The sequence below is a fragment of the Gopherus evgoodei genome, chromosome 6 (assembly GCF_007399415.2).
Source record: "Gopherus evgoodei ecotype Sinaloan lineage chromosome 6, rGopEvg1_v1.p, whole genome shotgun sequence".
NCBI lineage: Eukaryota > Metazoa > Chordata > Testudines > Testudinidae > Gopherus > Gopherus evgoodei.
Window position 1 is genome coordinate 6,977,643 of NC_044327.1, and position 27,341 is coordinate 7,004,983.

General features: G+C 45.8%; 1 protein-coding gene across 8 annotated transcripts in view; it reads right to left on the minus strand.

Annotated features, from left to right (window-relative positions):
- Positions 1-27,341, minus strand: part of DNAH6 (dynein axonemal heavy chain 6) — a 220,717-nt gene that overhangs the window by 61,109 nt on the left and 132,267 nt on the right. For all 8 annotated transcript variants that reach the window (XM_030566691.1, XM_030566692.1, XM_030566696.1 and 5 more), the window contains 10 exons: positions 24,386-24,538; positions 23,790-23,930; positions 22,585-22,827; positions 21,642-21,809; positions 20,725-20,960; positions 12,257-12,518; positions 11,353-11,476; positions 10,564-10,760; positions 9,923-10,126; positions 8,256-8,381 (listed from right to left, as the gene is read on the minus strand). In XM_030566691.1, the coding sequence (XP_030422551.1) occupies positions 8,256-8,381; positions 9,923-10,126; positions 10,564-10,760; positions 11,353-11,476; positions 12,257-12,518; positions 20,725-20,960; positions 21,642-21,809; positions 22,585-22,827; positions 23,790-23,930; positions 24,386-24,538 (1,854 nt within the window). The remainder of the gene's footprint in view (positions 1-8,255; positions 8,382-9,922; positions 10,127-10,563; positions 10,761-11,352; positions 11,477-12,256; positions 12,519-20,724; positions 20,961-21,641; positions 21,810-22,584; positions 22,828-23,789; positions 23,931-24,385; positions 24,539-27,341) is intronic.

Sequence of the window (27,341 nt, forward strand, 5' to 3'; positions counted from 1 at the left end):
CCTTCAAAAATCTAGTTTGACAGGGTGAATGAAGATCATGTGGTTATCAACGGAACATAAGAACGTAAGAATGGCAGTACCAGGTCAGACCAACGGTCCATCCAGCCCAGTATCTGTCTACCGACAGTGGCCAATGCCAGGTGCCCCAGAGGGAGTGAACCTAACAGGCAGTGATCAAGTGATCTCTCTCCTGCCATCCATCTCCATCCTCTGACGAACAGAGGCTAGGGACACCATTCCTTACCCATCCTGGCTAATAGCCATTTATGGACTTCACCACCATGAATTTATCCAGTCCTCTTTTAAACACTGTTATAGTCCTAGCCTTCACAACCTCCTCAGGCAAAGAGTTCCACAAGTTGACTGTGCGCTGTGTGAAGAACTTCCTTTTATTTGTTTTAAACCTGCTGCCTATTAATTTCATTTGGTGACCCCTAGTTCTTGTATTATGGGAATAAGTAAATCACTTTTCCTTATCCACTTTCTCAACATCACTCATGATTTTATATACCTCTATCATATCCCCCTCTTAGTCTCCTCTTTTCCAAGCTGAAGAGACTTAGCTTCTTTAATTTTTCCTCATATGGGGACCCTCTCCAAATCCCTAATCATTTTAGTTGCCCTTTTCTGAACCTTTTCTAGTGCTAGAATATCTTTTTTTGAGGTGAGGAGACCACATCTGTACAAAGTATTCAAGATGTGGGCGTACCATGGATTTATATAAAGGCAATAATATACTCTCAGTCTTATTCTCTATCCCCTTTTTAAAGATTCCTAACATCCTGTTTGCTTTTTGGACCGCCTCTGCACACTGCGTGGACTATCCACGATGACTCCAAGATCTTTTTCCTAACTCGTTGTAGCTAAATTAGCCCCCATCATATTGTATATATAGTTGGGGTTATTTTTTCCAATGTGCATTACTTTACATTTATCCACATTAAATTTCATTTCCCATTTTGTTGCCCAAACACTTAGTTTTGTGAGATCTTTTTGAAGTTCTTCACAATCTGCTTAACTATCTTGAGCAATTTAGTATCATCTGCTAACTTTGCCACCTCACCGTTTACCCCTTTCTCCAGACCATTTATGAATAAATTGAATAGGATTGGTCCTAGGACTGACCCTTGGGGAACACCGCTAGTTACCCCTCTCCATTCTGAGAATTTACCATTAATTCCTACCCTTTGTTCACTGTATTTTAGCCAGTTCTTAATCTATGAAAGGACCTTCCCTTTTAACTCCATGACAGCTTAATTTACGTAAGAGCCTTTGGTGAGGGACCTTGTCAAAGGCCTTCTGGAAATCTAAGTACACTATGTCCACTGGATCCCCCTTGTCCACGTTTGTTGACCCCTTCAAAGAACTCTAATAGATTAGTAAGACATGATTTCCCTTTACAGAAACCATGTTGACTATTGCTCAACAGTTTATGTTTTTCTATGTGTCTGACAATTTTATTTTTAACTATTGTTCCGACTAATTTGCCCGGTACTGACGTTAGACTTACTGGTCTGTAATTGCTGGGATCACCTCTAGAGCCCTTTTTAAATATTGGCATTACATTAGCTAACTTCCAGTCATTGGGTACCGAAGCCGATTTAAAGGACAGGTTACAAACCTTAGTTAACAGTTCCGCAACTACACATTTGAGTTCTTTCAGAACTCTTGGGTGAATGCCATCTGGTCCCGGTGACTTGTTAATGTTGAGTTTATCAATTAATTCCAAAACCTCCTCTAGTGACACTTCAATCTGTGACAGTTCCTCAGATTTGTCACCTACAAAAGCCAGCTCGGGTTTGGGAATCTCCCTAACATCCTCAGCCATGAAGATTGAAGCAAAGAATCCATTTAGTTTCTCCTCAATGACTTTATCGTCTTTAAGCACACCTTTTGTATTTCGATCATCAAGGGGCCCCACTGATTGTTTAGCAGGCTTCCTGCTTCTGATGTACTTAAAAAACATTTGTTATTACCTTTGGAGTTTTTGGCTAGCCGTTCTTCAAACTCCTCTTTGGCTTTTCTTATTACACTCTTGCACTTAATTGGCAGTGTTTGTGCTCCTTTCTATTTGCCGCACTTGGATTTGACTTCCACTTTTTAAAGGAAGTCTTTTCTCTCTAACTGCTTCTTTTACATGGTTGTTAAGCCACAGTGGCTCTTTTTAGTTCTTTACTGTGTTTCTTAATTTGAGGTATACATTGAAGTTGGGCCTCTATTATGGTGTCTTTAAAAAGGGTCCATGCAACTTGCAGGGATTTCACTTTAGTCACTGTACCTTTTAACTTTTGTTTAACTAACCCCCTCATTTTTTGTATAGTTCCCTCTTTTGAAATTAAATGCCACAGTGTTGGGCTGTTGAGGTGTTCTTCCCCCCACCAGGATGTTGAATGCTATTGTATTATGGTCACTATTTCCAAGCGGTCCTGCTATAGTTACATCTTGGACCAGCTCCTGCGCTCCACTCAGGATTAAATCTAGAGTTGCCTCTCCCCTTGCAGGTTCCCATACCAGCTGCTCCATCAAGCAGTCATTTAAAGTATTGAGAAATTTTAACTCTGCATTTTGTCCTGAAGTGAAATGTTCCCAGTCAATATGGGGATAATTGAAATCCCCCACTATTATTGGGTTCTTAATTGTGATAGCCTCTCTAATTTCCCTTAGCATTTCATCATCACTATTACTGTCCTGGTCAGGTGGTCGATAATAGATCCCTAATGTTATATTTCTATTAGAGCATGAAATTTCTATCCATAGCGATTCTATGGAACATGTGGATTCGCTTAAGATTTTTACTTCATTTGAATCTACACTTTCTTTCACATACAGTGTCTCTCCTCCCCCTGCACGACCTGTTCTGTCCTTCCGATATATTTTGTACCCCGGAATGATAGTGTCCCATTGATTGCTCTCAGTCCACCAGGTTTCTGTGATGCCTATTATATCAATATCCTCCTTTATCACAAGGCACTCTAGTTCACCCATCTTATTATCTTAGACTTCTAGCATTTGTGCACAAGCACTTTAAAAACTTGATCCTGTTTATTTGTCTGCCCTTTTCTGATGCGCCAGATTTTTTTTTAATGTGACTGTTTATCATCTGATCCAGCCCTTACATTATCCTCTTCCGTCCTCTGTTCCTGACTATAACCTGGAGATTCTCTATCATCAGACTCTCCCCTAAGAGAAGTCTGTGTCTGATCCACATGCTCCTCTGCAGCAGTCGGCTTTCCACCATCTCCTAGTTTAAAAACTGCTCTACAACCTTTTTAATGTTTAGTGCCAGCAGTCTGGTTCCACTTTGGTTTAGGTGGAGCCCATTTCTCCTGTATAGGCTCCCCCTATCCCAAAAGTTTCCCCAGTTCCTAATGAATGTAAACCCCTCCTCTCTACACCATCGTCTCATCCATACATTGAGACTCTGAAGCTCTGCCTGCCTACCTGGCCCTGTTTGTGGAACTGGGAGCATTTCTGAGAATGTCACCATAGAGGTCCAGGATTTCAGTCTCTTCCCTAGCAGCTTAAATTTGGCTTCCAGGACATCTCTCCTACCCTTCCCTATGTCATTGGTACCTACATGTACCATGACCACTGGCTCCTCCCCAGCACTGCACATAAGTCTGTCTAGATGCCTCAAGAGATCCGCAACCTTCGCACTAGGCAGGCAAGTCACCATACGGTTCTCCCATCATCACAAACCCAGCTATCTACGTTTCTAATGATTGAATCTCCCATTACTAACACCAGCCTTTTCTAGCAAATGGAGTTCCCTCCCCCGGAGAGGCAACCTCAGTGCGAGAGGCAACCCCAGCACCATCTGGAAGGAGGGTCCCAACTATGGGAAGGTTTCCCTCTGCTCCCATTGACTGTTCTGCTTCCCTGGGCCTTTCTTCCTCCTCAATGGCACAGAGGCTGTCTGAGCGGAGGTGGGACAATTCTACAGTGTCCCAGAAAGCCTCATCAACATACCTCTCTGCCTCTCTTAGCTCCTCCAGTTCCGCCACCCTGGCCTCCAAAGTCCATACGTGGTCTCTGAGGGCCAGGAGCTCCTTGCACCAACTGCACACATACGCCACCCACCCACAGGGCAGGTAATCATACATGCTACACTCAGTGCAATAAACTGGATAGCCCCCACTCTGCTGCTGGGCTTCTGCCTGCATTGTCTCCTAGTTAATGAAAGGGTGGTTTAAAGAAAGGGGTTTTGGAATATGGTTTGGATTATAGATTTTAAGGGGACTACAGAGGAACTGGTAGGACCGACAAGGGACCCCCCCCCCTTCCCACTCCCCTTCCAAACTCCCTTGCAAAACTCCCTGTTAGCAGCCTCTGGTTGCAAGCTCCCTGGTCACTTGTGCGCGGTCCTATAAAGCCCTGGCCTGAGTTAATGCCCGCCCATTAAGGCTCAGCCAATTACCAGAGGCTTCGAGCTTTCAAACCTTCCTTTGAAGCTCACGGCCTCCAACTGCCAGCCACAGCACACGGTCCTTCAAACAACCAAACAACCAAACAGACTGCCAAACACAAGCTCAGCACACAGCACACAGGAAGTAACTCCCCAGCACAAACACACAAACACTACAGACAGTCACTTACCCCACAGATGCTGTATTTGCTCCTCCTTCACCTGGAGAACTCCCTTGCAAAACTCCCTGTTAGCAGCCCCTGATGAAAAGCACGATTGCTGATAAATGAACCTGAAGAGAACTAAATGAGATATCCAAAGACTTACGGGTAAATATTCCAGGACAGCAGGGAACTCAGCAGATTCTGAAGATAATGTATTGTTGAGTCCAAGAGGAAAAACACCTTCTTTTAAGCTGAATAACATATCCTAGTAGAGTTTTTCCTACTTTGATTAAGGTTGAATTGTATCACTATGGAACACAAGCGCTCTTACATTCAGCGACCATCCGAATACCAGGCTGCAGTGGTTCCTGATTAGGGTGCTTGAAAATGCCCTGGTGTTGTGTTAGAAGGTCCAGAAATGGGCAGATGTTTATGGGCAGCTGAGCTGAGAGCTTCAGTAGATCTGTAAACTATAACTGTCTTGGCCACTCAGTTACAATGAGGATGACTTGAGCTCTGTCTTAATGGATTTTCCATGGGGCTTGTAGTATTAATGGAATGGGAGGGAAGGCATACCTCAGGTAATCCTTCTGTGATAGCTGGAGTGTATCTCCCTTTGAGCCCTTGCCTAGGCAGTATAGAGGAAGTTTCTTGTTCACATGTGAGGCAAAAAGGTCCCAGGACAGCATTGCCCATTGGGTGAAGACCTTGTTGAGAACTAAATTGTGAATCTCCCATTTGTGGTCCATGGAAAAATATCTGCTGAGACTGTCCATTAGGGAGTTCTGAACCCCATGCTGCTGAAAGGGTTATGTGATGGTGGTTTCACCGATTCCAGATGTTAACTGATGCTATACAAAAAGGAAGGGCTCTCATTCTCCACTACTTGTTTATATATAAGACAGTTGTTATGTTGTCCTTATTGTTATGTTGACATTATCTGAAGATGTCAGGATGGGATGAGTGGAAGGAATGCATTACAGATTTGATGGAATATCCTGAGATCTAGTAGATTGATATGCATTCTGGACTCTCGAAGGGTCCAGATGTCTTGTGCCATATGACTACCCTGTATGAACTCCGACTCGGACCATGCAGTGATAAGAAAGAACTGGAGAGGTGCTGGTCTGCACCATCCCTTACACACTCTGTTCCGAGCATGAGGACAGTTACAGCACATGTGTGGACCAACGGACACTGCTTACTAAAAAATTACAAACTCAGGTGCATGGGGCACACACGTATCCATGCACTTAGGGACCATCACTTGAAGAAGTGTGTTTCTGACATCTACTGGATGTCTAACCATCAGGTTATGCTCAACATGGCTAAAACAGAGTTCTGAATCTTTCTCCAAATGCTCACTGCCTTATCTCTTTTTTTTGTGAACTGTGGGCAACACCATCCTGCCTGTGACTCAGGCCCATAACCTGGCTGCCATCTTCAAGTTGGTCCTCTCTCTAGGTCTGCACATACAGGTTATATCTCAATCTTTCAGATTCTTTCTGCATAACATCTCTAAGATATGGCCTTTCCTATCCATCCATACAGCTAAGACCCTCATCCAGGATCTCATCATCTCACATCTTGAATACTGCAACATCCTTTTCTTTGGCCTTGACAAACGCAATCTTGTCCTGCTCATATCTATTCAGAAGGATGCTGCAAAGATCATTTTTCTAGCATGTCACTTTGACTATGTCACCTCATTCTTTGTTTTCCTCCACTGACTTCTCTTTCTCTATTGCATCAAACACAAGCTGTTTGTCTTCACTTTCGAGGGCCTCTACAGCCTATTCCCCCAACTTATCACTCATTCTCTATCAAGATGTTGACTCTCACCTCCAACTACCTCACATTACCAGCCTCCATTGCCCACTTGTTAAATTCTAAAAAAAAGCACCTTCATGCTTTCTCTCATGATGCCTTGGGAGGAGTTCCCCTTAAATATCCATAGAGCTACCTCATTTATCCTCCTCCAGTTTTCTCCTTAAAACCCTCAAAGATTCAAATTTCCATAGGAAATAACTTAAAAACTTTGCATTTAGCCTAATAAACAACAGACTTGTACTACATATGTAATCCTCAAGCCTGGCTCAGCTACACCAACCACAGGACCCTAAAGGAGGGAGTTGTGAGAAACGGTAGCTTTACATCACCTCTGGGAGTCACATGATCCCAGGAACTACCATGCTCACCCCCAGTATATATTAAGTCAACCTCAAGAATTCCCCTCTGCCAGGGGAATCCCCATTTGGCCACTTAGAATCATAGAATCATCGGCCTGGAAGGGACCTTGAGAGGTCATCTAGTCCAGTCCCCTGCCTCATGGCAGGACTAAGTATTATCTATCTAGACCATCCCTGACAGGGGTTTGTCTAACCTGCTCTTAAAAATCTCCAATGATGGAGATTCCACAACCTCCCTAGGCAATTTATTCCAGTGCTTAAACACTCTGAAAGTTAGGAATTTTTTCATAATGTCCGAACTAAACCTTCCTTGCTGCAATTTAAGCCCATTGCTTCTTGTCCAATTACCAGAGGTTAAGAAAAACAATTTTTCTCCCTCCTCCCTGTAACAACCTTTCATATATTTGAAAACTGTTATCATGTCCCCTTTCAGTCTTCTCTTTTCCAGACTAAACAAACCCGAATTTTTCAATCTTCCCTCATAGGTCATGTTTTCTAGACCTTTAATCATGTTCATCGCTCTTCTCTGGACTTTCTCCAGTTTCTCCACATCCTTCTTGAAATGTGGCACCCAGAACTGGACACAATACTCCAGTTGAGGCCTAATCAGTGCGGAGTAGAGCAGAAGAGTTATTTCTCGTGTCTTGCTTAGAACACTTCTGCTAATGCATCCCAGAATGATGTTTGCTTTTTTTAGCAATAGCGTTACACTGTTGACTGATATTTTGCTTGTGGTCCACTATGACACCCAGATCCCTTTCCGCAGTACTCCTTCCTAGGCAGTCATTTCCCATTTTGTATTTGTGCAACTGACTATTCCTTCCTCAGTGGAGTACTTTGCACTTGTTCTTATTGAATTTCATCCTATTTACTTCAGACCATTTCTCTTAGGCCAAATTTAAGACTGCTTTGCACTCCAAGAGCACAGTAGGACAGAGAATCTGGCCCTCTCTTCCAGGGCTAACAAATAACATCGATGTGATGTTTGTACACCAAGCCATTTAGAGATATGAAATTACAAAAAGCGTTAGTAGATTTTTCAGAAAGTAAGAACACTTTTTTCAACGTTTCAAAAACAAATTGTCTGATTAAAAAATCTCCTCTGGCAGCATATCACCCACATTAAAATTCAAATGAAAGGCAGGTTTCTCAAGAAAAAAAAAGCAAAAACTTGTGACTCTATAATGTATATTTTAGATTATCGTCTTATACAATGAATTTCTCCTCGAGTTCTTTGTGAATTACAGAGATCTTTTGTTTTGCTTTTTGAATAACCATATTTACTGAACAGTTATTTTTAGCTAACGTTTCTCTGGAAAAAATAATATAGCTAAAATGTAGAAAATGTTATGCAGTGGTTCTGGGATTTTGTGGCCAGAAAAAAACTGAAGTTCATAAACGAAATTTTTGATTACGATGTTCCTACTAATTCCAACATATTAAAAGAGAGAGAAATACAATGATAATAATTTAAGTTTAAGGATAAAAGATACATGCCTCTTCTAGAAGAACAGGTAAACCCAATCTAATAGCATTCTCAAGAGTACGCAGGAAACCAGCATCTGTAAGCTTAATTATCTTTAAACCAGATTTCATTTCTTTGTTTCTTATCCACCGATTTGCCTATGAAGGAAACAAGAGAGTAATCACTAAGGTTGGCTAAGTGTCACATTTGACCAGAAGGTTAATTAGCATGTTTGCCTCAATATTCAGAAGTGCAATTCTTAAGATAACTGCTTTGCTTGGGAAAAGTAAATTAATTGCACTAACTCTTTACTCCTGAGAAGCGTCACCAGAAAATAAGGTTTTGCTTGTATCTGTAATATCTAAGGCTTTTACACTGCATGGTGTGATATTCAACTGTGCTGGTACTGCTAGTATTTTATTGGCCTTTATAGGTCCAGATTGGGCATTCAAGGCATAGAATCATTTTGGGGAGTAGCGTGAGGCAGTACCACACCAAGCGAAGCTCTATGAGGGACTGTATATCAGAGGGCCAGCTTCCAGTGGGATTATACACACTGAGTGGTAGATTACTCTTCCTGGGGCACCGAGGGCTGATGTGGAGAAGCGAGATTGGCCTCCCATGCATCCCCTTTAGGATGAGTTGTGCACTAGGAAGGAGCAATCCCTGTGCTCACCTGACCCACCCATACAACCTGGCCCATTCATTCAGCAGCCCCTCTCCTCCAACAAGGACATCGGGCCATGAAGAGAGACCTGTCTAGCGAAGAGGAAAGGGTGGTGCTGCAGGGTTGAGTGAAGGAGGAAGGAATATTCACACAAACACGATTGGACCTTAAAATAATTAATAGTAGATTTATACTTGTAATGTTTTAAATGTAAAAATTAAATTGAAAAAGGTTTTTCATTCTAAATTCTTTCATTGTGCTCATCTACCGCTTCCAGTAATCACAATTTAGGGGAAAGGAGTGAACAATGCAGGGAACTGTCCTAACAAATCTGGCTATGGTTCAATGGTCGCTTAGCACTAGGTCAACTAAGGGGATTCAGAAAACCACCAAAATATGCGGTGAAAGTTATGGCATAAAATAAACACCAGTTGTGAGGCAGGTATATGCAGGGTTTTTTCCGCCTATTTAGCTTAAATAATAATAAATCTTCACAGTCTTTCATTTTATGAAACTCCTTTCATAGCTTTGACCATCTTTGAGACTCATCCCTGGGCCTTTAATGAAAACTGGACACAATACTGTTTTTCCTCTGTTGGCAATACAGTTTATAGTTTTCGTATTGTGGAGGGGTTTTAATATCACACATTTTGCACAATCATTTTCATGTTATTTATAGTTAGAAACCTCTTGATAAAGATTCATAGTACTCTATTAATTATTTTAAACCTATTCCAATTTTGATTGGAATGAGAATGTTAAATTAGAGTCCATGCAATACCTGAAACACTACCGTGTTTTTTATTTTTAATCACAGATCTCATACTGAAAATGTATGGGCCAGATGCTCAGCTGGCGTTAGTCACTATAGCTCTACTGAATTATGTTGATTTGCATGAGCAGAGGATCTGACCCCAAGCCATCAAAGAAAAAGGTGTCAGTGTTAGAACTGTCTGGTACAAAATAAAATTTTGGAGGAGCTGAATTTTTGGAAAGGGAGATGCATCAGTACAGTTAACAACCAGTGCTCACCTGATCCTGAGGGTCAATCATCAGTGGCCAGCGTCGCCCTCGAGTCACAAGAATCCCATTCTCAGTAGACACATAGTCACGTGGTAACCCATCCGTGTTCCACTGGCGAATTTCATAGGGATCTCCCAAAATGTTTATAAGACTGAAGTCCGGACTAATAGGAATCTCTAGATTCTGACATTTCTTGATCCAGCAATCTATCAGCTGAGATAGAGAGAGATTAGTTGTAAAAAGAGATTCATAGGAGATTATATGACTTCATGGGAATTGTAACAATAACCTGTTGGACACTAGTTGGTAGTAATTAAAAGTTATCATCATTGGATGGCTGCTTGATTGCTTAGGAGGTGAGAAGTGAGTGTCTTTAGTTCATTTCAAAATAGACAGGGGTCCCTGTCTTGTACTAACAATAATCCTACACCTTTCACAATTGTCACTAATAGCTGAATATGTATTTAAACTGAACTCCGGACAGAAAAGCTGAGGACCATTAATGCAGTTGTGGGGGATGCTTAGACTGACACCATCCATATTGCACCTGTTCAGAGGCTAGAGCAATTCTACAGTGATGTCAGTTTGGTACCTTTCACAAGCACCCCATTATGGAGGGAAAAAAGAAAAGGGAGATTATTTTTACTTACCAGTTGCCTATAAAGTGCTGTAAAAGCCCCATAATAGGCAACACAAGCAGCTGCTATGAACACATTCCCTATGATGTTTGAAATCTCGTCTTCAAAGTTCCTGATGCTCTCTTCCCACCGGACTTGTTCATCTCCTAATGCAGCTGTAAGCTTTCCAGCTCTAGTGAGGCGAGCCTGGGTAAGTGCCATGGTCCTTGCTAAACAGTTATAAAACGATTGGACTGTGATTAGTATTAAAAAGTCAATTTTTCCTAATAATCTTTTCCCTTGCTTTCTATTTTAGCCTCCCTCTGCCCATACCCTTTCTTCCAGCCTTACCTTCTACAGCGGCTTCCTGGCAAACTTCTTTTTGGCCTATTGGTTGGGTACTTCAGGACAGACTACGGTCCATGAACCCATATCTTGACCTCACCAAACTCCCAGCACACCCTCTGCTGTGATATTATCATCACCTGCTACTGGACTCAGGTTGCTCCAGTTGAAGCTGCCTGAAGGAACAGTCACAAGCCTAACTGTTGGCAGCAGATGTAGTGTCTCCTTACCACAGTACTGTGTGACCAGAGGAGCACTGGTGAGACAGAGTCCTAGTAAATCATGTGTTTGACCCTTTCAGTGCAGTCCTACTGATGTGCATATTAATTTCCATACCACTGGGTTTATATTGTGTATAGTATGAGACTGTCTGGGTCAGGGCTAGCTAGCTTCCCCTGATCCAGCTAGCTGTATAGTGAAGGCATGAAAGTGAAAGACTAACTTAACTGTTTAACGACTTCAAGAGAAATCACTTACCAAGGCTCTCTTTGTCTTCAAGGCTTCTTTCATACTGGTCTTGTAATGCCTGTATCTGATCCTCCACCTGTTTTAATTTCTTTTGCTTGTCGCGAAGGGTAGCCATAGTAGCATCAAGCTCAGCCTAAGAACATAAGGAAACATTTAGGTGAAGGCTTTCAAACCTGGTGGCCTGATTTTTAGAAGAGCTGAAGTCAATGGCAGTGACAGGTACAGGGGACTGGTGAAAATCAGGTCACTTATTCAGGTGCCTACATATGAATAAGGAGTCTTTTTGAAAGATGTGGCTTTAAACCAGAACATTTTTGTCCTATTAATAAAATGATATTTTCATAAGGAGTGCCTCCACCATTTTTCTAGGGAGTAGGATATGAAACTGTCACACTCTCTAGTCTCTGCTGTAATCAGGTTGGCTGGACATTGGCACAGGAACAATGGCTGGGGAAAGTCTCTCTTGGGCCACAGCTCTTTGAAAATTCATCCCCCGATGACTTGTGTTTAGTTAGTCTTGGAAGAACTAGGCGACAATGTCATGTACAATACCTGATTGCCCCATGTGCCTCACAAATGGAGTGCTCATCTGATCTTAATTCAGCATTTACAGACAGGAGGGAGAGGATACGTCATCCTTGGAACTGGAAGTAGCTTCTGTAGCAAGGCAAGATAGCAGCCCAGGAGGCTACTTTCTGCTGGATTTGGCTCAAAGAGTTAAAAGAAGAATTTTGGATGAAAAAAATTCTATTACTTAAATCAGAAGTTCCCTGGAGCAGGAACTGAATTTTGGTCTGTGGGTCCTGATCCATGACTGGGACTTCTAGCCATTACCACAGTAAAAAACCAAAAGTAATAATATCAAAAGTTATCATTCTAACAAATAAAAGACATTAGTGACATAAACACGCACCTGTGCAGCATTTAACTTTTGTCTCTTTGGCTCAACTTCTTTCACGACTCTAGAGTATAAATCCATGGCTCTCACCCACATGCACATTGACCTACATGCCCTGGACACCTTCTCTACTTTTTCAGGCACAAAATCTGGGTTATTTATATATTTCTGAAGCTTTAACAATATTTGAGGCTTTATATTTTCTTTATCGTATTCTAAAAGTTTTTTGAGGAAATTGGAATCTCCAAGGAGCTGTTTTGCTGTTGCCCAGTCAGGCCTGAAAGAAAATAACAGTAACGGAATTTGAGACAGACATGCCCTGAGAACATGATCTTAAATAAATTTGCACTTTTCAGACCACTTCCTCTTGCTTTGTACAGTATTTTGAAGAGCTTGACCACAACCAGTGCTTGATAAAAACATAGCAACAGCATTTACATTTCGATATCACATGTAATTAACATAAAAGTGCTATAGACTAGATCTCCTCTGCAGGACACATGTAAGCAAAGGGCTAGGCCTCCGAATGAAGGCTAAGAAAAGACGGTTACTCACCTTTGTAACTGTTGTTCTTCAAGATGTGTTGCTCATATCCATTCCAGTTAGGTGTGCGCGCCGCGCGTGCACGTTCGTCGGAAGACTTTTACCCTAGCAACTCCCCAGTGGGCCGGCAGGTCGCCCCCTAGAGTGGCGCCGCCATGGTGCTCGATATATACCCCTGCCGGTCCACCCACTCCTCAGTTCCTTCTTGTCAGCTACTCCGACAGTGGGGAAGGAGGGCGGGTGTGGAATGGATATGAGCAACACATCTCGAAGAACAACAGTTACAAAGGTGAGCAACCGTCTTTTCTTCTTCGAGTGATTGCTCATATCCATTCCAGTTAGGTGAATCCCAAGCCTTACCTAGGCGGTGGGGTCGGAGTGAGAAGTCGCGGCATGGAGCACTACAGAGCCGAAGGCCGCGTCATCTCTGGACTGCTGGACCAGGGCGTAACGGGAAGCGAAGGTGTGGATGGAGGACCAGGTCACCGCCCTACAGATCTCCTGGATGGGCATGCGGGCGAGGAAAGCCATCGATGATGCTTGTGCCCTGGTGGAGTGCGCAGTCACATGGCCCATAGGGGTGTGAGCCAAGTCATAACAGGCTCTGATACAGGACGTTACCCACGAGGATATCCTCTGTGAGGAAATGGGAAGCCCTTTGGTTCGCTCCGCTACTGCCACGAAAAGCTGGGGGGATTTGCGGAACGGTTTGGTCCTCTCCACATAAAACGCGAGTGCCCGACGGACATCAAGTGAGTGGAGTTGTTGCTGCCTGCGGGACGAATGGGGCTTTGGGAAAAAGACGGGGAGAAAGATCTCCTGGTTGACATGAAAGGCTGAGACCACCTTGGGGAGAAAGGCAGGGTGTGGCCTCAGCTGCACCTTATCTTTATGGAAGACCGTATATGGGGGATCTACTGTGAGGGCTCGGAGTTCTGACACCCGTCTGGCTGAGGTGATGGCCCCCAGGAAAGCAGTCTTCCAGGAGAGATAGAGCAGGGAGCAAGTCGCTAACGGCTCAAATGGAGGGCCCATGAGCAGAGTCAGAACCAGGTTGAGATGCCAGGTAGGGGCAGGGGGTCGAACCTGGGGGTAGAGACGTTCTAGTCCTTTCAGGAATCTAGTCACCGTAGGGTGAGAGAAAACTGAACGTCCGTCTCCTCCCGGATGAAAGGTGGAGATAGCCACCAGATGAACTCGAAGGGACGATATCGCCAGGCCCTGCTGCTTGAGGGACCAGATGTAATCAAGAATACTGGCGACAGAAACCTCCATAGGGAAGGAACCCCTCTCCATGCACCAACAGGAGTAACGCTTCCACTTGGCCGAGTACGTCACTCTAGTGGAAGGTTTCCTGCTGCCCAGTAGTAACTGACATACGGGGGTAGAGCACTGTAGTTCTGACCTGGTCAGCCACTCAGGAACCACGCCATGAGGTGCAGAGACTGAAGGTCCGGGTGACGGAGCCTGCCGTGGTCCTGGGTGATCAGGTCCAGGTAAAGGGGCAGGTGGACTGGGTCGGCCAGAGACAGGTCCAGCAACTTCGGATACGAATGCTGTCTGGGCCACGCTGGAGCTATCATAATCAAGCGGGCCCTGTCCCTATGCACCTTCAGAAGGACCTTGTGGACAAGCGGGAACGGAGGGAACGCATAGAGCAGGTGCGTCGTCCACGGGATAAGGAAGGCATCCACTACCGACCCTGGTTCCCGCCCTTGAAAGGAGCAGAACATCTGGCATTTCCTGTTCCCTCTGGACGCGAAGAGGTCCAGCTGGGGACAACCCCACCTCTGGAAGAGTGAGAGGGCGACGTCCGGGCGAAGGGACCATTCGTGCGAAAGGAAGGATCTGCTCAGACGGTCTGCCAGCGTGTTCCCTACTCCGGGGAGAAAGGAAGCCATAAGGTGAATGGAGTGGGCTATACAAAAGTCCCAGAGCCGCATCGCCTCCTGACATAGGGGAGAGGATCTCGTGCCGCCCTGCTTGTTGATATAGTACATGGTCGTCGTGTTGTCGGTGAATACCGAGACACAGTGACCTTGAAGCTGATGGGAGAACACTTGGCAAGCAAGACGGACCGCTCTCAACTCCCGTATGTTGATGTGGAGGGCCACTTCCTGAGGGGACCACTGGCCCTGCATCCTCAGGGTTCCGAGGTGGGCCCCCCAGCCCAGGTCTGAGGCATCCGTTGTTAGGGATACCGAGGGTTGGGGCGGATGAAACGGGAGCCCCGCACATGCTACGGACTGGTCTAGCCACCACCGGAGGGAATCCAATACCTCCTGGGGGATGGTGATAACCGCGTCCAGCAGATGCCTGGCCGGACGGTATTGTGCGATAAGCCAAGACTGGAGGGGCCTCATGCGAAGCTGCGCATAACCCGTAACAAAGGTGCAGACCGCCATGTGGGTTAGGCACGTCCTTATCGAGGTCAAGGGGGCCGTCTGTAGGCGCCGAATCATGGCCGACAGCGACTGGAACCTGGGCAGCGGCAGAACGGCCCTGGCCAAGGTGGAGTCCAGAATGGCCCCGATGAACTCTATCCTCTGCGTGGGGACCAGAGTGGACTTGTCCACGTTGATAATGAGGCCAAAAGCTGCAAAGAGCCTGCTGATCTTGCGGACGTGGTTGCGGACCTGCGACTCTGACGTGCCTCGAATCAGCCAGTCGTCGAGGTAGGGGAATACGTGTATGCGACTGCGCCAAAGATATGCGACGACGACCGCCATGCATTTCGTGAATATCCTCGGGGCCGTGGAGAGGCCAAACGGGAGGACCGCAAATTGATAATGGTGGCGGTCAACCACGAATCGAAGGAAGCGTATGTGTTGCGGAAAAATGGCTATATGAAAATAAGCATCCTGCATGTCAAGGGCGACGTACCAGTCTACAGGATCCAGAGATGGGATAATGGTCCCCAGGGATACCATGCGGAATTTCAACTTCACCATATGTTTGTTGAGTTCCCGCAGGTCGAGGATAGGTCTGAGGCCTCCCTTGGCCTTGGGTATCAGAAAGTAGCGGGAATAAAACCCCTTGCCCTTCTCGTTCTCTGGAACCGCCTCTATGGCTCCTTTGTCGAGGAGCGTCCGCACCTCCTGAAGGAGGAATTGCTCGTGAGAGGGGTCCCTGAAGAGGGACGAGGGTGGGGGGCGGGAGGGAGGGTGTGAAATAAATTGCAGACAGTATCCCGTTTGCACAATGCGTAAGACCCAACGGTCGGAAGTTATTTGGGTCCAAGCCAGGAGGAAGAACGAAAGGCGGTTGGAAAACAGGGGGGATGGATCCGTGGGGGAAACTGGTACAGCGTCCTCGGGCGCACATTCAAAACGAAGGTTTTGGGCCAGGTGGGGCTTTAGAGGAGCCCTGATTCTGCCCCCCTTGGTGGCCCGATTGTCTGCGCTGGCCATTCCTGCTTCGGCATCTACTAAAGTCCTGCTGCTGGCGGTACTGGGGATAGGGCCAGCGCTGCTGCTGCTGCTGTTGCAGTCGGAAGGGTCTGCGCTGCGTCCCGGGCGTGTGCATCCCTAGAGAGCGCATGATGACCCTATTGTCTTTCAGGCTTTTCAGCCTGGGGTCCGTCTTCTCTGAAAAACAGGCCCTGACCTTCAAACGGGAGGTCCTGGATGGTGTGTTGGAGCGCCGGAGGAAGGCCAGAAACCTGTAGCCAGGAGATGCGGCGCACTGTAACCCCTGAAGCCAGAGTTCTGGCGGCCGAGTCTGCCGCATCCAAGGATGCCTGCAATGAAGTTCTTGCGACCTTCTTGCCCTCATCAAGAATTGCCGCGAATTCTTGACGCGCATCCTGAGGCAACAACTCCTTGAACTTATCCGCTGCCACCCAGGAGTTATAGGGATAGCGGCTAAGGAGGGCCTGTTGGTTAGAGACTCTGAGTTGGAAGGGGCCCGCTGAGTAGATCTTCCGGCCTAGCAGGTCCATACGCCTCGCCTCCTTGGACTTCGGTGCTGGGGCCTGCTGCCCGTGGCGCTCCCTCTCGTTCACGGACTGCACGACAAGGGAGCATGGGGTTGAGTGTACATGCAGGTACTCATACCCTTTGGAGGGTGCCATATACTTGCGCTCCACCTTGTGTGCAGCAGGAGGGATGGAGGCCGGTGATTGCCAGATGGTATTAGCATTGGCTTGAATAGTCCTGATAAAGGGAAGGGCGACTCTGGTGGGAGCATCCGCTGAGAGAATGCTCACCACAGGATCTTCGATTTCCAAAACCTCCTCAGCCTGCAAGTTCAAGTTTTGCGCTACATGTCTGAGGAGGTCCTGGTGTGCCCTGAGGTCGAGTGGGGGAGGACTGGAGGATGACGCTCCCGCCACTGCCTCATCGGGGGGGGACGACGAGGAGACCCCCGGTAGGAGCGGGTCCACGGGGGGCTCCGTCTGTATCAGCGCCTCTGATTCTGGAGGGAGCTCAGGGTCCTGCTGGTTGGATCGGTCTTCCCCCGCCGGAGAGGGGGGAGGGCGAGACAATGAGGCCTCTGGAGTCCTGTGCTCAGACGCCATAGGTTGAGGTGGAATGTGTTGAGGGCCCTGGGCTTGATGGTACACCCAGGGAGTCCAGAAACCCCACTTCTGCGGTCCCCGATCCTGCGGAGGAGGGTCATGGAAGAGGGTCGCGGGTCTGTCTGCGTCTAGGGCGTACATGCTGTCTGTTTGCGATGAGACAGACGGCTGCTGGGAGGGCCATGGTGGGGCCGAACATGGCTGGTAGGGCTCCCTCGGTCTCGACGTCGACGATCTTCTCGGTGCCGGGGACCGGTACCAGGAATCGTATTGGTGCCGGGATCGGGACTGGGACTTGCCACCAGCGCGGTGCTGGGAGGTCGATCGGGACCTGCCGCCGGCGCGGTGCCGGGAGGTCGACCGGGACTGGGACCTGCCACCAGCTCAGTGACGGGAGGTCGACCGGGGTGCTGACCGCCGACGGGAACGGCTCCTGAAGTCTCGGTGCCGGTAGCGGCAACTCGATCCAGACCGGTGCCGGGAGTAGCGAGACTATCTGGAAGATGACTGGTGCCGCGAGTGCGACCGGTACCGCCGAGGGGAGCGGTGCCGGGACTGCGAGCGGCGCCTGGAGCGAGAACGTCCACGGTGCCGGGACCTCAAAGGGGATCAGTGCCGGCTGGGTGAGTCCGGAGACGGTACCTGCATTGTCGCAGGCTTGCCTCTAGATATGACCCGCACCGAGGGTACCGGGGGTTGAGGCTGGGTAGGCTCTGTGAGAGCAATTAGGTCCCGCGCCGAAGTGAATGTCTCTGGCATTGAAGGGACCAACAGCTCAACCCCAGATCTTATAGGGGAGCTAGGAGGGACTGGACTCAAAGGACCTCCGGGGCCCAGAGTCGACGGAATCCCTGCTGGTGGTGCCACGGCAGAGGTGTGCCGGGCGCTCCACTCGAGCCTGTGAGGATGGAGTCACAGACTTTGAGGGTCTTGCGTCGGGTCCCGGTGCCGGGGAAGGTCGGTGCCAGGGCGTCTTTCCGGTGCTGGCGTGGTCCGTGCCAGCACGGAGCCGGCGCTCTGCGTCGAGGCCACAGGGTTAAGTGCCGCTTCCATTAGGAGAGTCCTTAACCTCTGGTCCCTCTCCTTTTTTGTCCGAGGCTTAAAAGCCTTACAGATGCGGCAGTCGTCTGAAATGTGCGATTCCCCCAGGCACTTCAGACAGGCTTCGTGGGGATCGCTGATCGGCATCGGCTTTTTACAGGCCGAGCATTGTCTGAACCCCGGCGAACCAGGCTTGGGCCCGGTGCCAGGCGCAGGGAAGGGCTACAGCCCAAGGCCGCTAATAAGTATATACAACTATACTACAATTAACAATAACTAACTACAATTTACAACTATCTACAACTATGAGAACAGTGAAACGAAGGAGAGCTAGGGATGTGGAGGACAGCTATGCCACGCTCCACAGTTCCAATGACCGACATGGCGGTAAGAAGGAACTGAGGACCGGGTGGGCCGGCTGGGGTATATATCAAGCGCCATGGTGGCGCCACTCTAGGGCGTGACCTGCCAGCCCACTGGAGTTGCTAGGGTGAAAGTCTTCCGACGAATGTGCACGCGAAGCGCGCACACCTAACTTGAATGGATATGAGCAATCACTCGAAGAAGTAGTGCTATTACAAGAAGACTAGCTCTGCTGCTCCAAATTGGCACTTAGACTTGAGAGACTAATGCTTTGTGAAAATGTGAACTGAACTACAGGTAGCACCTCTATGGATTTCAAATAATCTATAGACAAAGGCAGGCTGCCAAACCTGCTACTTTTCTAGTAGAATGGGCCCTATGGGCTTTCTGACTCTGAAATTCCAGCCAAGTCACAACAGGTATGAATCTGTACTTTAATCTCCTGAGACAATCTTTTAACCAAAGAGTTGGGCCTTTATTTCTCTCTCCAACAACTATGTGAATTTCCTATATGGTTTAGTCCTGTCAAGGTAATAAACTCTTTTCACATTGAAACCATGGAATCTAGTCTTCCCTGGTACACAAGCTTGTAAAAAAAACTGGATTGGCTCACATGAAAATCCAAAGTCATCTTAATAAAAATGTTTGGGTGTGGTACTTATGGAGAATCCACCACCAACTTGAAGTTCAGAGAATCAGATCCTCAGCTGGTGAGAATCAATGTAGCTTCTTTGAAGTCACTGGAGCTATGCCAATTTACACCACCTGAAGATCTGGCCAAGAGACTTTTGCACTGACATATCTGTTAGGAAACACTCATCAGCAAAAGATAAGATCAGTCTCTTAATGGTTAAAAAAGGCAGCTTCCAAGAGCTCAGTGACAAATTCTCAAAGTAGAAGTGAGAGGAGGCTTACTAAAAAGTAACTCGATCTCAAATTAAATAATACATTTGGTTTATTTAAAGAAAAACTACTGTATTTATAGTCAAGATTTAAAAATCCATATAGTTGGGAGTAAATAATGCAGTGGAACTTATGCTTTAAGTAAAAAATACTTCAATATTCTGTAAAAAAGGAGAATTTGACCTGTGGAATGTTCAGTTTTTGAAATGTGGATTGTTTACCATGCCAGATATTTTAGCATCATTATCTAAAATATGGCTTTTCATTGTTTTGTTATGATATCTTATTGATGTAATAAATCTCTACATCCTCTTCGGACGTTAATTGCTTCATTGCTTGAAGCATACAACTTTGTGCTTCAAGAAACTAGAATTTGACCCAAGCACATCAAAGCTGACAAGTTTTATCATTAGGGATTTTGGAAACTCTTATAAAATAATTGCTTGTATCAAAGACACAAATTATGTCATGCACAATTAAATGTAACCCTATAATTTAGTCTTCCTTTCTTCTCCTCATTCAGAACTGGTTTCAAAGAATATATGTGGTCTGTTACTATAAATTAGTGATGGACCCAAGACACAACATTTGGAACTGGTTCTGAAACTTTGAAAAAGTTCAGGAAGTTTGACATGCGGTTTTAGTCCAGCTCACTACAGAGAATGTGACCAGTTACGAACTATAGATGCCAATCTAGATCTGAAGTTCCCCAAAGTTCAGGGGTGTTTTTATTCGGGGTTCTGGTTCAGGCCAATCTTTTTCACAAATATAATCACCACATCACAGTGGATGATGATACCATTTTTCTGAGAAAAGTGTAGAAGGCATTTTGCATGAGAGACCCCCAAAGCAAAGCTAAGCAGTTGTGACTACAGCTGTCAAAGAGACAATGCTCTGATCCAACCAAAGATATTCTCCACATTAGTGTACTCTTCCTATTAAAATGTGAATTTACTGTAGAAGTAGGTACCATTATACAAAACATTTCACTAAGGGAGAGTTGGGACGAGAAGGGTGGGAAGAAAAATCAAAGAAAAAACAAAGAAAAAAAGATTAACAAATAATAGATTAAAATAAATTAAAACAAAATACTATATAGCTCTGAATGGCTTACTTTGCATTTAAAAGAATGGAGATAGCTTCCATTACAGTCATGACAAGATCTGGAGGCTTAGTAAAAACTCTAATTTCAGATATATCTGCTTTATCCAAAGAGTCAAGAGCTTTGTTTGCAGCCTCCAAAGCTGGGAGAGCTTCATCCAGATCCCGTTGAGCATCATCAGCAATTGCCTGAGTCTCTTCTGCTTTCACTTTTGCAATAGCTTCATCTTCTTGAACAACACGGCGAACCTAAAAATTAAATGTGCAGTGAAATATTTTCAAAATGCAACAAAGATTTAAATGGCTTAACTTGTTCTGTCTTGTTTCTTTAATGGGTTTGCTTAACACTCACTTCTGCATTGTTGGTTTTATACATAAAGTATGCAAAACAGAATTATAGAGGAGCGTCACTGGTCCTGACACACACAGAAAGTTATTAACTGGTGAAAGATACTAAAATCCCATTATTTTTGAGGAGCAAAGGCCAAGGATCTGCAAGGACAGACCAAATTCTATAGGCCTCAGGCTCTGGCCTACTGCCGGTTGCATTGCTACTGACCTTACCTCAGCAGCCACAACCCCTGAGATGTGTGTCATGGAGTGCACAAGCGATGTTAAGGCTTCTTGGAGCAGCATTAACTAACATGGAAAATGTCTGCATAACCTCTGCTGCATCCACAGAAGAAACGTTTGTACTGGTAGAAGCTACACTATAGAAAAGCAGGACACAGTCTAACTGCCTTTCCCTTTCTGCAATCCCTGTCAAGGCTCAGTTCTGCACTTTTAGGCCCTTGTGCTCCCCAGTATGTCACATAAAAGAGGATAGCATAGAGCCCATAATTATTAATCTTTAAAGCCATTACTGTATCTATGAATTATTGAGCAGTAACACATGCTATCTCATAAATATTACAAGATAACTCTTTGTACCTGATCAGCATTTTCTTGATCCACTGCTAATTTTTCCATCAAAGCCTCAACGTCCACTGATTTCTCTACAAGGACTGGCTCTAAAGCTGAGAGATCTAATTTCATTTTATCTACAAGCAAGTTTGTCTCTAATAGTTTGGATAAGCCATTCTTCACTCGATCCCGAGCCTGCAGCCCAATAAAAACATTTCATATAGCTAAATACTTTTCCCAAACACAGTACTTCCAAAAAGTTCTAACATGATAAAAATATAAACTTATGCACAAATATATTTTAACACAATGTAATGTAAGTTTTATATCAGTTGTAAATTATGTTACAAATAATTTGTATAATAAATTTATTTTAAGGGTGGCTCTAATAAAAATGTTATGTTAGTATGGATGTAACAATATTTATACAGATATAAAAGAAAAACCATCTAAATTGGCAAACATGATCATGCTTATCAAACAGAAGCTGCCAGATGTTCAGGCTCAACATTGATTTTTGTTAATTAAACATTTTCAAAACACGAATATTATTGCAATCTGTTGATGCAATGTTTAAAAATCAATAAAAATGTTTGTTTTTCTTTGGTTTTGATTTAATCATTGTGCTGCAACGTTTGTATCCCAAGTGTCTTGTCCTAGGACAAGAGATGGGGAAGTGAAATGACTCATATTTTTTCATTTTCCATGAGAATGAAGTGCAAAATGGTAACAAAAAGCACCAATAGTAGAAAGTAAATTAGACTTTAAAAATTCTTTGCTTTAATACTCAGTACTTGGAAAAGGAAAATTGGGCTGGTTTACCACAAAATAATTACAAGCCATTTTACTTATGGTAAATTCTGAAGCTGCTTCACCATGAAGGAAAAGTAATACAAAAATCTGAGGGGAAGTAAGACACATTTCTCAGACGCAATAAGCAGAGATTTTTGCTTAATAAAATTAAACCTACTGAAACCAACTGCTTCCTTTTTTCCCCCAGCATGATCAAGTAGAGATTGATTAATTCTAAATACGAAGTGGGTGTTGTGTAATATCGTCGCCGCAGCTCAGCATAATATCGATCTGCCATTTCAGTCACACTCATATGAATATCTACACACATTACGGAAACTTTCTCTTTCAATTCGTCACTTCCAAGATCAACATTCAGGAAAAATGTCCTTGATACAGAAAGAAGTGCTTCTCTGGGCCACTGCAAAAGGGAAAAAGATTAATTGGAGTAACAGTCATTCACTTCATCACAGTCAAAGCCAACATTTGTGGCGAAAAGGTAAATTCTCAATATAAACTAGATGTTTTCTCTAGATCATTGCAGAAAGAGTACATTATACTAAAAAAACCTGATCAAATGTCCCTATGAATTCCATAACCTCAGTGATATTGAAACTGGCCAGCCTTTGATGAGATATTTCTGGATAAGACTTGGTGGGCTGGGGTGGATTTAATGGTTCCTACAAGCCATGTAGATGTTGAACATCATCACATGACAAAGCAAAGGTGTGCAAGCTGACAGAAATCATGGCAGTGATCCTCTTGTGTGTCTCCTCAGAAAGTCATCTAGACCTTCAGCTTGCTCTGTTTGGCCTGCTGCACCAGGACTGAAGACAGGGGAAAAACCAAGATAAGCATCGTGTCTCTTTTAGAGACCAAAGCCCTGGAAATCCGAGTCCCCTACAGGACAGTAAAGAGTGTCGGGGGCAGAGGGGAAGATGGGGGCAGATTGTTGGCTTCTGCTCCCATATCCACTTTTAAAGCGAGGACTGTAATGGATAAAGCAGGAATGCTGAACAGCTTTGTCTGCATCACTGGAGGCAGAGAATCTGGTCAACGAATGAAAGGATGTCAATCCTTGGAGCCCTGTGGACAAGTCTGAGCTGCCTATGGTTTTGTGAAATGTCTCAGACTGAAGGAGAAGCCAGGATCCAATATGTTATCTTCAACTGAGTAGAAACCACAATCAGTTATTCAAGATATTCTAGTTAATGAGAATCTTGGAATTAACTGTCATTGAAAATTAACACATAGGTCACATAATCCTAGATGACATTCAGGAGGCTAGACTTTTACCTGATTTTTTATAAGATAGCATATATAATAGCAGTGTTTATTACTGAGACATCTCAAAGTTATTACTCTGTGGATCTTAGTACGAACCTGCACAAACCAATCAATAGTACAGCAATTCACAAGGGATGGAAACATCCGACATCGCGCTCGGAAAGCTTCACCTACAGGACTCATACAGAGAACGATATGCAGTTTCTGACGAACTTGGTTAATGAAATATTGAAATACCTGTTTTAAAAGAACATAGCATATGGGAAAAATAAAGGAGATGACAATGAGATTGTTTGCTCAAAGGAAATCTAGTACAGTCACGTACTGCAGGGAACAACCCTGCTTTGGCTGAATGATCTAACAGGTCATTTCCATCTCTAACTTCTACAGCTAGTCTCAGAAATTGTCTATGAACAGCTGAACCCTTCTCTCCCAGGGTGGAATATACATATTTCGTCCACATATGACAGAACAGAAGTACTTATTAGAAGTCCTGGAAATTGATCTTCCTGAGCATAAACAAAATGTAATGTTTTCCTCTTTTCATATTAGATACATTAGATAAATAAGAGACAGATCTAAAGCATGTGTTAGAATGTCTATACTTAATTCTTTGAAAACAAGAATTTTAGTAACATCTACTTACAATGTTATCAGATACAATAAACTAATATTTGCAATACTTCTCCTACCTCATCTCTGCTCCCCTCTGGTATTCCTGCCTCTTTAGCTTTGGGTCTCGTAGGTGCCAGAACCTGTTCGAATTCATCTTTTTCAAATAAATTAGGTACTTCCCCAGAATTGAGAATATTGTTTATGTCTTCTAAGAACTCCTCTACAACAATCTATAAATAAGATTTTATAAATATTAGATGTCAAATGAATTAATGTGTGTCTTCTGTAAGTGTAAATATGGAGAAAACAATCAGGAATATAAAAATAACAGTGCTGAATTTATAAGCTATTGTAAGAAAAAAATTGTAAGAAAAATCTTTGTTTTTAACTGAAAAATGTATTTGAAAATCCTTATCTGTTAAATATTTGAAACAGATACAATCAAAATATTACCTAGGAAAACAAAACAGGTCTTCCCCATTTGTTTTCTCCCCTATGCCCAGAAGTTTTAACAAATGTGTGGTCTCTAATCTGATTCACACACACTGTTCACAGTATGATCACTGATTACGATCTTTCAAAGTTATTGATATTATCTGTAGGATCTGTCATTTGGCCAAGTTTATTGTGCTCACGATCACGTGACTATTTTGATATTAGTCAGTTCTTCTTCGAGTGATTGCTCATATCCATTCCAGTTAGGTTAGGTGCGCGCCGCGTGCACGTTCGTAGGAGAAACTTTTACCCTAGCAACCCTCGGCGGGTCGGCTGGGCGCCCCCTGGAGCGGCGCCGCTATGGCGCCTAATATATACCCCAGCCGACCCAGCCACCCTTCAGTTCCTTCTTACCGCCCGTGTTGGTCGTTGGAACAGTGGAGTGCGGCTTAGCTGACCTCCATATTCCCTAGCAGCTCATAGTTTTTCTTATCGTTGTTATATCCACAGTTGTAGTTAATTGTTGTTATATATAATTTAGTTAGTCTTAGTTAGTGTTAATAGTATAGTTGTTAGTATTTGTTTGAGGGGATCGGGGGTCAACCCCTTCCCCGCACCCGGAGTCGGAGCTCATGCCCGGCTCACTGGGTTTCAAACAGTGCTCGGCCTGTCACAAGCCTATGCCGGTAGGAGATCCCCATGACTCCTGTCTAAAGTGCCTCGGGGAGTCACACTTATCGGCTAAGTGCTCAATTTGTAAGTCATTCAAGCCGAGAACTAAGAAGGAGCGGGACATCAGGTTAAAGCAGCTCCTCATGGAAGCGGCCCTGACACCTCCATCCTCGGCACCGAGCACAAGCCAGCTGGTAAGCAAAGGCACCCCCACGGCACTGAGCGCTGCCACCAAGGACTCCCGGCACCGGCCCCCGCCGGCACCGAAACCTACTCCAAGCCGCTCCCTCTCCCCGAGGTCGAAGACGGTGAAGACCCAAGTGAACCCGCCAACACCCACCTCACAGCCAGAGCCTGCACCAAAGCCGGACCGCCCGGCACCGATATCTGCCGTGGCACCGCCTAAGCTGGCACCGTCGACTCCAGCCCCACGAGGGCCGTAGAGTCCGGCGCCTGGCGGCTCCCCGGTACCCACCGTGGTAGAGTTTACTTCGCCGTCTACCCCGGAGACGTTTTCTGCGGCAAGAGATCTGATCGCGATCACTGATGCAGCACCGCCCTTACCCCCGGCACCGCCAGTGGAGGTACTGCAATCAATGGGCAAGCCGACCCTGACCAGACCATCATCAGTCAGCGTGGCGGACCGCCACCGCTCCGAATCACGATCCCGCAGACGCTCCAGATAGAGACGTTGTTCCCACTCTCGACAGCGATCCCAGTCTCGGCACCATTCCCCGACTCGGCACCGTTCGGACTCCCGGCACCGGCCTTCACCTCGGTACCGGTCAGGCTCCCGGCACCGGTCAACATCTCGGGCGTCAACCCGATACTCGCGGTACTGCTCCAGCTCCCAGCACCATACCAGGCACCGCACCTCCAGGAGCAGGTCGAGGCAGAGAGACTCAAGATCTTGATCGACCTCCCGGCACCGAGCCGGTCGCAGGTCCTGGTCTCGCTCTCGGTACCGATACGAGTACCGGCACCGGTCGCCACAACCGAGGGGTGTGAGGTCCGTTGGGACTTCGGCTCCAACCTTCGCTGCTCCACCATGGCCGTCCAGAGACATGTCTGCATCCTCCCAGGCGGGCAGCTACTACAACCGGGACTGGGATCCGGAAGTACCGGTGGGTGTGTTCCAGGACTCCCGTCCGCAGGATGTGGGATCCCAACAGTGGGTCTTCTGGACACACTGGGCGTACCATCAGGCCCAGGGTGCTCCCTGATCCAGACTCGTTCTGCTACCTTGGAACATCGGGTACCAGAGGCCACCGTTTCCCGCCCCTCCGTGGTTGAGTCAGAAGAGCAGTTACCACCAGACTCCCCAGGGCAGCTGGAGCAGGAACCGACCCAGGAGCAGGAGGCCATCCAGGACACACTCATCCCCAGAATATCCTCCTCCTCCTCGCCGGATGAAGCCGTGGCAAGGACCTCATCTTCAGGACCCCCGCCGATAGACCTCAGGGCCCATCAGGACCTCCTGCGCAGAGTGGCCCTTAACATCAATCTGCCTGTGGAGGAGGTCCCAGAAGTTGAAGACCCAGTAGTGAGCATCCTCACTGCGGATGCTCCTACCCGGGTAGCGCTACCATTTATCAAGACCATCCAGGCCACTGCCGATACCCTTTGGCAGTCTCCAGCCTCCGTTCCACCGACGGCTAAGGGAGTCGAAAGAAAGTACATGGTACCCTCTCGGGGGTACAAATACCTGTACATCCATCCTCCTCCCTCTTCCCTAGTTGTCCAGTCGGTCAACGAAAGGGAACGACATGGCCAGCAGGTACCGGCCCCTAAATCCAAAGAGGCTAGATGGATGGATCTCCTGGGTCGCAAGTTGTACTCAGCACAGGCCTTGCAACTCCGTGTGGCCAACCAGCAGGCCCTATTGAGTCGGTACAGTTATAACACCTGAGCGGAGGGGGTAGGTTC